General features: G+C 41.1%; 1 protein-coding gene across 2 annotated transcripts; it reads left to right on the top strand.

Annotated features, from left to right (window-relative positions):
* Nucleotides 1–3,053: 3,053 nt before the first annotated feature.
* On the top strand, nt 3,054–13,691 carry tdg.1 (thymine DNA glycosylase, tandem duplicate 1). Of its 2 annotated transcripts, XM_034686733.1 has the most exons (11): nt 3,054–3,212; nt 5,598–5,672; nt 7,703–7,869; nt 8,044–8,345; nt 8,428–8,497; nt 9,815–9,950; nt 10,058–10,140; nt 10,233–10,327; nt 10,572–10,743; nt 10,895–11,041; nt 12,838–13,691. In XM_034686733.1, the coding sequence occupies exons 2-11, from the start codon at nt 5,614–5,616 to the stop codon at nt 12,966–12,968; spliced, it is 1,362 nt and encodes a 453-aa protein (XP_034542624.1). In that variant the 5' UTR covers nt 3,054–3,212; nt 5,598–5,613; the 3' UTR covers nt 12,969–13,691. The 2 variants fall into 2 exon arrangements, with proteins under 2 accessions (XP_034542624.1, XP_034542626.1); XM_034686735.1 differs by lacking the exon at nt 5,598–5,672 and having other exon boundaries at nt 3,055–3,212.
* The last annotated feature ends 1,634 nt before the right edge of the window (nt 13,692–15,325 follow it).

Here is a 15,325-nt window from a genome sequence, read left to right as displayed (position 1 = left end):
TGTGTGTGTGTGTGTGTGTGTGTGTGTGTGTGTGTGTGTGTGTGTGTGTGTGTGTGTGTGTGTGTGTGTGTGTGTGTGTGTGTGTGTGTGTGTGTGTGTGTGTGTGTGTGTGTGTGTGTGTGTGTGTGTGTGTGTGTGTGTGTGTGTGTGTGTTCCTGTTGGTGCCTCTTGGTGCCTCTTGGTCAGGTCATGTTTGTAAATGAGAACTGGTTCTCAAACATTTTTACCTGGTAAAATAAAGGTCTAATAAAATTAAAAATTAAAAAAGTTAGGGGCTCCAAGACACTGTTAAATATGTGTCCCTGTTGGAGCTATTTACATTGTTTCATACATTGTTTCATATATTTGTTTTTACTTTAATTAGTGAATTTATTGTCATTTAATTTAAGGTAACTCTAGGATTAACTTTTATACCTTAGGTGTATTGATATATTTCGTTACTCACTTTTATAGGTTGGTAGTTTTGCACCGGGTGATGTGTATATACTGTAGATGGGCAGGTAAGACAGGAGGGGCAGACACCGGGGAAGGTAAAAGCTTTTTTACTGGGAGATTTGAAAGCACAAAGATGCTACATATTGTTTGAGAGAAGCACTTTTTTGTTATTCAATCCACCACCAAAGAAACTGCATACTTGGCTGGACATTGGCAATCTTTGGACACTGCACGATCCACTCTCCCTGTACCCTGTGGGCGGTTTTGATTTGAGTTTTGTAAAGTTGACAAAGTCAAATACCACTACAGTCTTCATAGTTTGCAGAAGTCCATCTCACCTGATGGTGCCAACGATTTCATGGCACCTGAAAGCTCCTGTGAGGACCTCTCAGTTTTTATTGAGTTTGGTACCCTCCTGTGGACAAATCATACACCAAATCTCTCCATGTGTTGTTAGTGTCAGAGACAAGAAACCATCCTGCAGGGAAACATATCACTCACTGTGAGTCGGTGCAATCTGGGCTGCTTTTGCATTTTTGTTGTATGGATACTGTGATTTTAAATAACTGGTTTTCTCATTATGTTCTGTTCTGTTCTATGTTCTGTTGTGTGGACCCCTTTATTAGGGGATCCTAAATAAGAATAAAGTTATATTTCTTCAGTGAAACAAACATCCAAAAAAGAGTCAAAAGAGAACTGATCATTAGATGATTCTCTCTCTGGGTGACTTGTTTTTCCCTTCGTGCAGCAGTGTATTCAAGACACGGAAACATACGTGAATTATTTATTATAGATGCATCATTTTCTTTCACTGATAGCTGCAGTATGTGCAGGAAAACAGCTCTGTCAAATACAACTTATAGGGGAGAATTCTCTCATTTTGAACTCAAGGGAAGATCAAACAAAGCACTGAATAAATATTATGTTTGCTCTTGTGAAATAATAATCTATTATCAATCTAAATTTCATAAACCACAGTGAGACAACCCCTTATATTCTTAATTTAGAAAACTAGAGACATTTTTCAAGCTGTGTTTAAGGGTTTTGCGCCACCCTAATGATAGTAATACAAATAAAGTTTATTCATGCAGCACTTATCAAAACAGACGTTACAAAGTGCTTTACATCATAAAAAAACAACAACAATAAACAAATCATGAAAGGGAGACATATTGAAGTAGCAGGACAATTTCAAATCAAATCAATCAAATCAAGCTTTATTGTCATTTTGTTCATACCACTGTAAAAACAAAACCACAGAGCGTTTCTAGGAGATCAGTTTGTAAAATATAGTAAAAAAACAATAATATGGCAAGAAAAATACAGTGTAAAAATATATATTAAAATATATGTTAAAAAAATACAGCATTCATGGGGTGCTGGTGGCCTAGCGGTCTAAGCGCCCCACATACAGAGGCTACAGTCCCATTTCCTGCATGTCTTCCCCAGCTCTCCACTCCCCACATTTCCTATCTCTCTTCAGCTGTCCTATCAAATAAAGGCAAAACGGCCAAAAATATAACTTAAAACAAAAAAAGAAAATACAGCATTCATACACACTCATTCATCAAAAACTTGAACTGCAGTAATTAGTATTCTAAATAAGTATACAGCAGTGCATTAATGGTCAATTAAGAATTCAACAGTCTGATTGCCTGAGGTAGGAAGCTGTTTTGCAGCCTGGTGGTCCTACATTTATGCCTCCAGTGACGTTTCTGCAGAGGCAATAGTTTATTTAAAAAAAATAAACCATGAATCTTGAGAGACTGAGATTCCACAAAGAAGACAGAGGAAGTGTGTTTAATAAGATTTGGGAACCTTTGCTAAACTTTCTTCGTGGCAAAGATTAATATTCTGTGTCATAACTACACCATCCTGCTGCAAATGTGTCTTTGTTTTTTCAAGTTTTTCTTTTTTTTTTTCCTAATAAGAACTGCTTAAGATAAGGTTTTAATGTGATCAAGGCTGCTATTGCAACAGACGTGCTCTTTTTTGTTGTTGTTTTTTTTATTTCTCCTTAGCTTTTATTTTTAGTTTTTTTATTGTGTGTTGTCAAGTCTGTATTTTCTATATTTATAAAAGCAATAAATATATTTTAAATAAATAAATAAACCATGGTCAACAAAACTGCCCCAGTGGAACTTTAAATCTGTATTAAATGTCACATGAGTGCTGAATGTATGAAATTAAAGCCTCCTATTGAGCTCATGTTTTCATTTTTTCATTTCTTTACAGTTAATTATATTTTCCATTATTTCTTATATAATATTAAAAGTAGTTTTACTCCATTTTGGATGCACAGTTGGGGAAAAACTAATTAAATATCTATAAAAACTGCACCAAGTTACAAACAGCCCTTTAAACGTGACGAAGCATGAGCCAATAGGAAGGCAGCATTATGGAGTTTAAAAGGCGACTGGATCAAACCAATGACAAAATAGGGGTGCACGTTTTTTTTTGTTTTTGATTGAATGAGTTAGTTTGTCTTTTAAACATCAAATCTATCAGACCAACGTTCAAGTTAATGTTGTAGTGCTAAATATTTTAAAAAGTGAACCTTAAAGTATTCATATTTATATTTTCGGATCTGTTAAATGCACTTTTCACACATCCACGCTTCCACGTTAAGCTCTTCCGGTGTCAGAGTTGACTGGCAGTGCTGTCATGTCTTTGTTACCTCGGTAGCGGCTGCTATGTTGTGAATAGAAGAGCTCAATAGATGGGAAAATAACACTTCTCTTTACTGAAGATACAAAAACAACCCGGACCAACAACAGGTTCGTTTACATTCATAAAACAATATTAACTCTGTGAGGTTTAATCAGCCAGGAGTCTCAGGGGGAGCGAAACCATTCATCCATGCTAGGTTAGCTTAGCAGCTAGCATTAGCTGCACTTGTGGCACTAACACAGAGTAGCTTAGCATCGTGTTATTACTTTATTATAAAACATTTAAAATCATCTCCTACCTTTACTTCACAGACATGTGTTAAAATCTTTATTAATTTAGTTAACAGCTGGGTTATCTGCTGTTAGCTAGTTAGCATACCGCAGATTAACTATAACAGATGTGTAATAGTGGGATAATTCTGTGTTTATTTATATATTACTGTGTTTATAATACTGCTTTGTGATGTTTGTTCTCCCTATGATTTACCTTTGTTGATATTCTTTGTGTTATTGTTTATCTTTTGTTGCCAACTCCTCAGTTTGTCAACAATGTACGGTGGCCCTGAAGGACAAAACTAATCTACAAAAGATGAAACACTTTTACAAAGTTGGAGACAAATTAACATTTTGGAAAATATTTTTACATTTTATAAAACAGAATTATGTCAGCCAAACACTTTAAACCATGGCCAAAACAAATTAACATTTAAGAAAACAAATTTACAAACGATGAAACACTTTTACCGTTAAGTCTGACTCCATTTAGCCTGACTCCGTTTAGCCCAAGCAGCAACCTCCAGTCTCAAAATAAGAAGCCCATAGGGCGCTGGTGGCCTAGCGGTCTAAGCACCCCACATACAGAGGCTACAGTTCTCATCGCAGGGGTCGCTGGTTTGCTTCCAGGCTGGTCGACCATTACCTGCATGTCTTCCCCCGCTCTCTACTCCCTACATTTCCTGTCTCTCTTCAGCTGTCCTATCAAATAAAGACAAAAAGACCAAAAAAGATAACTTAAAAATAAATATATATATGAAGCAAATGCGGAAGTGTTATAAACTGCAATTCATCGAGAATCCACTAGAGGCTGGCTGCAGAAACACCGGAAACCACATACACACCCATTCAAAGAAGACGATCTTTACAGCATTAATAGCATTAATTGTAGCCTGGTTAAAAAAAAACGGCTTCAGTCTACATAGTTAATCTCTCTATCGGCACACACTGTACAGGGGGTGATTTTTTTTCTAACGTGACGGTTCAGAAGATATTAAGATTATGAGTTTTTGCCCAAATAAGGACATGACTGACTGGACTCCCGGTCGGGAACACATAGCTGTTGGCTAGGAGGCTCAAACTCCGCCCCTTTACGTCACACTCTGCCTGGTTGAGTTCCGCATTTCCAATATGGCTGCCGCCGTCGATTGGCTTCAAAACAGCTCTCAGGAACAGATGGGTGACGTCACGGATACTACGTCCATATTTTATACAGTCTATGGTCGGAACACTTTTACCGTTAAGTCTGAGGCCGCTTCATCTGAATTCTGACACACGATGAAGGTTTTGCTGAGACATGATGCTTGTTCATCTGAGGTCTGACACCTCACTCTGAGACCTGAGGATGTCCTAACCAAGCGGCAACCTCCGGTCTAAAAATATGAGTCCAATGCTGAAGTGTTAAAAGCTGCAGTTCATTGAGTGTCCACTTGAGGCTGGCTCCGGAAGTACCGGAAGTCACATACACATGAATGGGAGAAAGCCGATCTTTACAGCAGAAATAAACATGTTTACAGCCTGGTACAAAAAACAAGCGTAGTCTCTCACATCGGCTCACACTGTGAGGGGGGTGAATTTTTTTCTAACGCAGCAATTTCGAAGATATTGAGATTACTAGTCTTCCAATGAGAGGCTCAGCTGCCTGTGGGAAAACTGTAGCTGTTGGCTAGGAGGCTCAAACTCCGCCTCTTTACGTCGCACTGGCTCGACAGAAGCAATATGGCTGCCGCCGACGATTGGCCTCAGACAGCTCTACGTCCATATTTTATACAGTCTTTGGTCCTAATATGTAAACCATGTCCATCTTCATTTGGTTTCTCTCCATCCAAACAAACTAAATGACCCCTCTCTCGATCACTTCCAGATCACTTCTGGTATTTGGTACATTCCCTTTGCGTAAAAATGAAATGTTAATTTGTTTCAGAAACAGTAAAAGTGTTTAATCTTTTGTAAATTAGTTTTGGCCTTAGTAAAAGTGTTTTGCTGATATCATTTTGTTTTATAAAATGTAAATGTTTCCCAAAATGTAAATTTATCTCCAACTTTGTAAAAGTGTTTCATCTTCTGTAGATTAGTTTTGTCCTTCAGGGCCACCGTAACAATGCCCTGGCACATGCGTTCAGTTTCACACACTACCCAGACTCCTTTGAATGCTAAAATATAACGTGTACATGACCCAGCTATGTTTCCTCATCCTTGCATATTAATTTATCTATAAAGTTAAACCACCCAAAAGATGGAGGAAAAGCTGAATGGAGCATTCCCTGTTGTCTCCCCGGAGTATCTTCATCAGTGGTGAGTCTTCATCCTCACCACAGTGTGGCCTCAGAGGAGTCAGATCATAGCAGCAGACCTCTGAATGGCAGAGTGTGATGAAAATGAAATGAAAGCATGTGCGCCCAGTTTCATCTTTTTACTTTTCTTTACCATTCTGTATAAAACATGCCATTTGTTTTTTACAACATACATGATGATTTAGAGTGCTGTGTGTTTACTGATGTGTAATAATGTTGTGTAATTACTACAGTCTGTTGGAATTACTAACTGTTGTTGATTGAGAACTAACACAGTGATTTATATGCCTCCAATCACATGCGTATTGGATGCATTTAAAGCTAGATTTGACTAACTGTCGCGTGCACAACTTTAACAACACACGGAAAGAAGTGTTGATGATGAAATCCCTCCGTCCAGAGGTTTTCAAGGGGACTACACAAGCTAAAAGAGAGGCTAGAAAATAGTAGGAAAACTGGAAACTATATGGACAAAAGTATTCGGACGCCTGACCATTACACGTTGGTCCCAGGCGGCAGCCTCCAGTCTCAAAATATGAAGCCCATGTGAAAGTTCTATAAACTGCAATTCATCGAGTGTCCACTAGAGGCTGGCTGCAGAAACACCGGAAACCACATACACACCCATTCAAAAAAAGACGATCTTTGCAGCAGAAATAAACATGTTTACAGCCTGGTTCAAAAAACGGATTGGCTCTACGTAGTTAATCTCTCTATCGGCACACACTGTACGGGGGGTGAATTTTTTTCTAACGCGACGGTTTAGAAGATATTAAGATTATAAGTTTTTGCCCAAATAAGAACATGACTGACTTTATTGACAGGCGGGAACACATAGCTGTTGGCTAAGAGGCTCAAACTCCGCCTCTTTATGTCACACTTTTACTGGTTGAGTTCAGCATTTCCAATATGGCTGCCGCCGCTGATTGGCTTCAAAACAGCTCTCAGGAGCAGATGGTTGACGTCACGGATACTACCTCCATTATTTATACAGTCTACGATCAGTCCCCCTTATGCAGCTCTAACAGCTTCCACTCTTCCTGGAAGTGTTTCTGCAGGGCGCTCATGAGGTCTGACCCAGCTCGCAATCTCCGTTCCAGTTCATCCCAAAGGCTCTCGATGGAGTTCAGGTCACTTCACCAAAGTTCTTCCACACCCAATTCATCGAACTGAGTCTTTATCATCCTTGCTTTGTACACTAGGGCTGGAATAGAAAAGGTCTTTCCACAAACTGATGCCACAAAGTTCGAAGCAGAGCATCGTTCAAAATGTGCATGCTGCAGATCGCTTATCACTGCAGATAAGGGAGCCTGATTGAAACACCTGATTTGAATAATGAACAGGTGTGGCAGAATACTTTTGTCCATATAGTGTCTTCGTACTGCAGGTATGAGTCGTGCTTTTGGAGTATTCGAATAATCGTGCATCAACTTAAAGGACAGGAGAAGCTCACAAAATTCAAGTTGCAAGAATCCTGCACAGTGTCCAACTTGCCTGATGAAGGTCTAACACCGAAACGTTGCACTTAATCTCTTTTATATGAAAGTGGGACAGTGTGCAGGATTCTTGCAACTATTTTTTTCATCTTTAGAATATCTTTCTTCTTTCCTCACAGTGATTATAAGGCATCAGAAAAGCTGTTTCCTCCATTAGATAAGAACAAACTTTGATAAAAACATGATAATACTCCAGAAACATAAGAATGCATGAGTGCCCGTTGATGGTAAAAGCAGATGATTTTATGGCACTGTACCACAACGTGTCTTTAGTATTAAGGTCACTCTCAGAAACCTTTAAAAAAAATGCTTTTAACGTACTCAGCTGGATTAGTACAGATTGACAAGTTTATTAAATCGACCCAAAGTGATGCTCATCTCATAAACCAGGCCGATAAAGTCGTTATGAAGAGGACTATCCTATCTAAGGCCTAACTGAACACTTACTCTTGAAACCCTGCACACCGCCTCCCTTCTTCCTCGTTGTCTTTATTATCACTCCTCCTCTTCTTTGTATGTTATTCGTCCACCACAGGGTTCAGTCTGCACAGCAGTTTCAGGCTCTCCAGACTCAATATTCAGGATTCAACCCCAATCAACAGTTTCCCTACCCGGAGGAGAAGGCGGAGGAGGCAGCCTGGGCACATATGGCTAATCCAGACCCCATGATGGATCAGCAGGAGCCTGCCGACCTCGCTAAACGTACGATAATCCATATGAAATAAAGTATTTCAGTTACTGTAGATCTGCTTGTTGATTTTTAACGTGGTCTGGAATAGTTTTGTGATTTGAGTCAGTTTGATGAGCTTTCCTGAAGATGGTTCCTGTACAGTTACGGCTCATGCAGCTCCTCACCTCTCTAAACTTCTCTTTTAGCCCCTCCCAAAAAAAGAGGCAGACAAGCACAACCCAAGGAGCCTAAGGCACCCAAACCACCCAAAGTCCCCAAGGCACCAAAGCCACCAAAGCCACCCAAAGACCCAAACGCACCCAAAGCGAAACCCGGCCCAAAGCCCAAGAAGGCGGCCGAGGGTCAGGCGGACGGGAAGCAGGAGAAGATCGACGAGAGCTTCAAGAAGGTGAAGAGGAAAATCGACCGCTTCAAGGGAATGTCCGAGGAGGAGGTCATGAAGAAAACTCTGCCTGACCTGCTGGACTACAACCTGGACTACGTCATTGTAAGAGTCCTGTTAAACTCTTTGCTAAGAGGTCTACACTTTACTTTCCACGCTTCTAAAACATGCACCGCTTTCTTTACAGATTGGAATCAATCCAGGACTGATGGCAGCTTTCATCGGACGGTGGTTTCCAGGTCCAGGAAATCATTTCTGTGAGTCAATGAGACGAGGATGATCTGAAGATGATAAATGTCAAAAGAAGTCCTGTGCTTGTTTGCAAAAAATGATCAGAGGATGACAAATGTTTGAATTTGAAAACATTTCTAGAACTTGGTGGTCTTTGTATCTTTGTTAGACACATTTTAAGAACTGTCGAGAGAGAAATCTATTAAAGCTAGTGTTAGTAGTCTCGGAAAACTAGCATGAATTTGGATGTAGCATTTCCTCAGGACTCCGTCTAACTCCTCCCCCCCTCCCCTCGGAGCTCCTCCAAAACGACGCCCCCCACGACCATATGATGGTGACTTATTCAAAACCGGTCCTCACCAAAACATTATTATAATGAAAGTTAAAAACACAAACAAACATGGCTGCTGTTAGCACTCACAACTGTCATGCTAGCATTATCCAGTTGTCATGGTGACACGATATCAGGAGAAAAGTTCTAACACACATATATAATACTGTAACAGCTCTACTGTTTGTTAAACCTGTTCAGTGTAGATGTTCTTAATTCCTACAGTGTTGACAGTCAGTGAAGGCATCAGGAGAGGTGTAGAGTGTGTGAGTAGGAGAGAGGAGAGACAAGAGGAGAAGTTCTTCATTCATTCAAACATTGATTGTTGTTTTGTTGGTTGGCGTGATCACGGCCGACAGTGACCGGTTATTAAAGATCAACGTGTTCACGAATCGGCTCATCATCACTACAGCGTCCGGACGGATGCTACAACATCTACATTTCTGTAGGACTTACTGAATGTCATTCATTCTTCTGCTTGTCAGAGCCCCCGTGGTGAGAGCTTTTTAGACTCTGATCCGGACTACAGTCCTGAGCAAAGCACCTCATCGGGTCAGAGGGGGCAGGTCTGAGGTGGAGCGAGAGGGGCAGTGAATAGAGTCAGGGGAAGCAGAGGCAGGAGACGGGGAGTGAACGCTGGGGAAATGTACGCGTAGGAGACGGGCAGAACGGCAGGACAGGATTTGATTGGTTTGAAATTTTGGACCCCAAAATCGTTGATTGGTTGGTGTTTTCCCAGGTTTACGCCGGCTGTAGATAGCAGCTTTTTTTAAGAACACATTATGTATTGATTACCATCGGGACATAAAGATCATTTTAACCAGTATAACAAAAAGTGGATCTAAATCTGAACACCAACCCCAGCTTTAACTTCAGAGTCATTTGAAGGATTTTGAACCCCTCTTGTTGTAAATAAAGGTTGAGATGAGCGCTGAGACACCATTAACTGAAGGAAAAACTTGTTGTCTTGTTTGTAAAAGTAGCTAATGTATGGTAAACGTTTGAATCCCAGGGAAGTGCCTGTTCCTGTCTGGATTCACTGATGAGCAGCTGAACCACATGAGCGACACCGTCCTGCCTGTCAAGTACAAAATGGGCTTCACCAACATGGTGGAGAGGGCGACGCCGGGGAGCAAAGACCTCTCAACGTAAGAGGAAACAACACTACATGTGCATCGCTGTCATTTTGATTTTGGAGCAGAGACTCCTGGGAAATGATGTTCTAACACTCTTCATTTTGATTCTGTCCCGACAGTAAAGAGCTACGAGAAGGAGGCAAAATCCTCGTAGAGAAGCTGAAGAAGTTCAAGCCTCTGATAGCTGTGTTCAATGGAAAATGTGAGAACTCTTCCTCTCTTTCACGTCACATTTGAAACGATAACTAAGAGTGAAACTAAGTAAACGTTTCTGTTTTCTCTCTCTCCTTGAAGGCATCTATGAAATGTTCTGCAGAGAGATGTTTGGAAAGAAACCCAAAAAGCTTGATTTTGGTTTACAGCCGCACAAGATCCCCGACTGTGATGTGGTGAGGATCATCATCTTTATGGATTCCTTTAATACTGATGAACGTTAGCTTCCTTTTTTAGCTTGGCGTCTCATTTAAATGTTTGTCTGACTAACAGTATAAGAGGTAACGTTGCTGACTCAGGTGTGGATGTAGTTCAAGAGTCTTAGATAAAGTGACAGAGCCCTCACCTCACAGGCCTCACGTCTGACTCCATCCCTCAAGGCCACAGGAAGTGAATCTCATGAACTTCTCTCGTCCACAGGCTCTCTACCTGATGCCTTCGTCCAGCGCCCGCTGTGCTCAGTTCCCTCGTGCTCAGGACAAAGTCCACTTCTACATCAAACTGAGGGAGCTCAGAGATCAGCTGAAGGGCGTCCAGAAAAGCACAGAGATCGAGGAGGTGGAGTATTCGTTCGACCTGAAGCTGGCTAAGGGTGAGTACAGGATTTGTTTGAATCAGAACTTATATTTGAACCCTTCACCCGTCAAATCGACTTCTGGTGTGGTAGACTTCTGTTTGATGCTTTAGAGCTGCTTCATTCCTCGTGAGACTTAACTCACAGCCATTTTTTTTAACACCAACAGAGGACGCCAAGAGGATGGCGATAAAGGAGGAGAACTACGATCCTGGTTATGAAGATGCATATGGGGGAGCGTACGCAGAGAGAGGAGCTGAAGGGGCTCCGGCCCAGACGAACGGTCACTGTACGTTCTCATCGGGGGAAAACAGAGGTAACACACTAACAGTTCAAAACTCTAATCTTTATGTCAGTATAAGTTATCTTTAAAACTGCTGATAGGTTTCTTAGCTCTAACTAAGCAGCAACCTCCAATATTAAAATATGAAGCCCATGCAGGAAGTGTTAAAAACTGCAGTTCTTAGAGCGTCCACTTAAGGCTGGCTGCAGAAACACAGGAAACCACATACACACCCATTCAAAGAAGCTGATCTTTACAGCAGAAATAAACATGTTTACAGCCTGGTACAAAAAACAGTTTAGATCTGAGTAACTAATTTCTGTACAGGGGGTGGATTTTTTTTAGAACTCTGTATTTTTGAAGATATTAAACGTACACGTTTTGCCCAAATAAGGACATGTCTGACTTGATTGACAGGCGGTCACCCTGTAGCTGTTAGCGAAAAGGCTCAAAGTCCGCCTCTTTACCTCACACTAGCTCAGACGAAGTTTGGTTGAGTTCAGGATTTCCAATATGGCTGCCGCCGACGATTGGCTTCAAAACAGCGCTTCAGAAACAGATAGGTGACGTCATGGATACTACGTCCATTTTTTATAGAGTCTATGGTTCTATAACGTAGCTTGTTTTGAATCATCAGCTCACATGCAGAGCAGAGATGCATCCTCCAGAGAGTCCAGAGAGAGGAGGCATGTGAGCAGTTTTTCAACATACTTGCAGTTTGGTTTTCCCGTTCTTGCAAAAATAGACAGAACTTGAGATAAACACAAGGTACTGCTGCTGAAAGAAAGGAAGAGCGCTGAGTGAAGAAGCCCGCCCCACTACACCCTTTACTGATACATTTAGTACCCGACCCCATGGCTCCTCATGTCCCCCAAAGCCTGAGATAGAAAGGACAGATGGGGAGCGAGAGCCAGCACATCTCTGGGGTTATCAAGTGGGCTCCTCCCTTCACTGATGTTTCCTTTAGTCCAGCCCACGACACCTCAGAGAGTTAACTCTGGGGTCCCAGAGTAACCCCCCTCCATGCCAGCTCCCACCGTCCATCATCTCCACCAGCAGAACACCCCGATTTAATAACCCAACACATACAGTACTGCCACGTTCAACGGACCCAGGCTCCGTACATGCAAGCTCCAGGTGGTGACAACACCCAGACTACCTACTCTAGCACCTGGATCACAGCCCCACCACCCAACACACAACAAGAAGAGTCTGCAGCTAGATGTTAGAGGACAGGGGAGGCAGAGCCAAGACAAAGAAAAGGGTTGTGCATGATCATATTGTCACATTACGTACAATCTTACAGCTTTCATCGCGATCTGAAGATATACATCTGCAGAAATTGTGAAATGCATACAAAAAAAAACATATTTTTGACTCCACACATCCTGTTTTGTACAGATTTGTGTTTCTACTCTATGAAAAAGAAGTTCAAAAGGAAATCAAATCACAAATTTTGTGATTAAAAGATTTAATTAAAGGCTAAATCAATGCAGAGTGATAAGGCTAAGTGTGGCAGCTCTGCAGCAGAAACCACAGAACTGAAAGCAGCAGCATCTCAGCAATGCAGCAGGTAGAGGAACAGTGTGAGTCTCACATGAGTTCTAGTGCTTCATAATATAGCAGAGGAGGAGTCAGAGTACTTAGCTGCTGCATGAGTTCTTTCACGTTGCAGTAACCAGGTTTAAAAAGTCTTGCATGAATCAATCAATCCCTCCATCATCTCCCTTCTTTTCAATCCCACAAACAAGCCGTTAACATAAGGAACTCTCAGTTGTGTCATATCATCCCAAACCTAGTCCTTCAGTCTGTGTGTTGTCTGTCTTCAGAAGGAGCGCAGGAGGCGAGCACGTCACAAATACCAGAGGGTCAGCTCCCCGACGGACAGTGGATGACCCAGTCCTTCGCAGACCAGATCCCAGACATCAGCGGCGGCGGAGCGAAGGAGGCCGCTGTATGAGAGAGAGAGGACTGCGCTGAAAAGCGGAGACCTGTCAGGTTTTAGGTTTTTAACCTTTCTATTAGTGTAGATGGACTTATTAGAGATTCTGCAGATATTCTTTCTGCACTTTTTATTTGTTTGATGGTCTCGTGTACATGTTTGATCACCTTCACAGCGGTCCTTTTTAAAAATGTGAAATCAGGGACTTGACAATGACGACGCTGGACTGCTCTCAGAGAAGATCATGTATTTAACGTTTGTACTGTAACATACTGCACCGAGCTGCAGTAAGTGTAAACATTCATCTACTGCTTTCACAGTAGATCCACTGGTTCTTTTAAAGCTTCACAGATCCACGTGAGCCTCTTTGACCCTCTGAAGACAGTCTTGAGGATTTAGCATTAACACATGTATGGTTTCTTTTTCTGGTGCTATGAACTGACCAAGTGATCTCACGGTGAAGCAGACTCATCCTGGACGTCAGAAGGACATTTCTGACAAGCCTTTTCACAATAATGTTACAAAAACTTCAAACTGGTTTTATTTTGAAATGTTTTTATCACTTTTAGGATGTTTAGCATTATGTTTTGTATGTTAATGAAAATGTAATTCTTGAGGAATTTTATGAAACACAATGTCAATTAAAATATCCTGATGATGCTTTTCCTATATTATTGGATTTAGTCTTTTTAAGTCTGACATGCTGAGGGACATTTTCATACAAACTGAAGCATACACTGAGGATGACTGCTGTGTTTTAATTTTGAAGAGAATATTAAAAAAACATGGAGCCCAACATGAATCAGGGTTTCAGTGGTTAAAAACAATCTATGACTGGTTTTAGAAGAACGTGGAGGAAAGATCAAGCCACATGAAGGACCCCCTCCTTAGGATGCTGTGTATTCCCAGGATGAAGACTACATTTCCCATGAGCACCATCACCTACTGTCATAAGGATGTCTCTTTCCAAAGCAGATGAATGAAGACAAATCTTTTTTTAACATTACTTTAAGTTGTTTAAGACAACTTTTATCAGGATGCAGAGTGATGAAGTGTCCAAATGTGATGGTTTGTAGCGGAGTCAAATTATGAACTGGAGTTTTTCATCGGCTAAACTTTGTAACTTGTGTCATGATGTGAGCTCCAGCGTCCCAATAAATGTCTGAATAACGTAAATATGAACACAGGTTAACTCTGTAGTCCTCAAAGAGCAGTGAAGAATAAACATTAAATCATGTCCATAGAGGTTTAGCTCATTAAGCTAGGAAAGCCCTGGTTGTAGTTCCTCCATCTGAAACAATATGTCAACAGAAAACATGCGTCTGTTTGATAATCCTGCTCCAGTATTAAGGACAAAATGTTATTTTTAAGGGAATTATCTCATGAAAAAAACTCCTCCTGCTTGATAAGTTACTTCTCATTGACGAACTTTAGCAGCAGAGCTCTAAACAGACACTTCAAGGTGAGGGATGATTGTGTATCTGCTGGAAAATCCGACCTGAGCTCAGGCACTAAAATTCAGTATAAAGGAAGAACCAATGCATCACTGATAATCTCATTTTAATATGTAGGTCATGAAGAGGCATCAGTATAAGGGACCTTTTCCATGTATCAAAATCAGTGCCTTTAACTCACTGCTCTGACCACCCCAGTGTCACATCCCTGGTCATAGGTTGTGGCAAACAAGAAGAAACAAGACCAAAAAGTTATAATTTATTTACAAATAGAGATGTAAATGTAGCTGAAGATGTTGTCAGGAGTATTGTATGTCAGAATATATGTGCAGAAGAATCATGTCAGATGTTAGGGAGAGAGCCAGGACCAGGACCTGAGTCACAGAGAGAATGAAGGAGTAAGGAGATCTTTTAATAATGATAATGATAATAATAGATTTTATTTAAAGGAGCCTCTCAGAGCACTCAAGGTCACCGTACAGGGTAGAGTTTTAAAAAAAAAAGAACAGTATAAAGTTAGTCTGATAAAATCAACAAGACATGATACAGTGTGAATAATAAATACAATGAGCAGGATGAGGTACAGTGCAGTGAAGAGGTGTGATCAGAGATTAAAAAGATGTGTTTTGAGACGAGATTTGAAAATGGAAAGAGAGTCCATGTTACGGATTTCTAGTGGGAGGGAGTTCCAGAGGTGGGGTCAGAGCGGCTGAAGGTCAAGCGGGCGGGTTGTATAATGAGGTGAATAGAAGAAGAAGACCTGAGAGTGAGGCTGGGCGTGTTCAATCAATCAATCAATCAATCAATCAATCAATCAATCAATCAATCAATCAATCAATCAATCTTTATTTATAAAGCGCCAAATCACAACAAATGTTCTCCTCAGACTCTTTCCAAACAGAGCAGGTCTAGACCGTACTC

The sequence above is a fragment of the Notolabrus celidotus genome, chromosome 6, assembly GCF_009762535.1.
Source record: "Notolabrus celidotus isolate fNotCel1 chromosome 6, fNotCel1.pri, whole genome shotgun sequence".
NCBI classification, from domain to species: Eukaryota; Metazoa; Chordata; class Actinopteri; order Labriformes; family Labridae; genus Notolabrus; species Notolabrus celidotus.
This window is presented reverse-complemented; position numbering and strand designations above follow the sequence as displayed.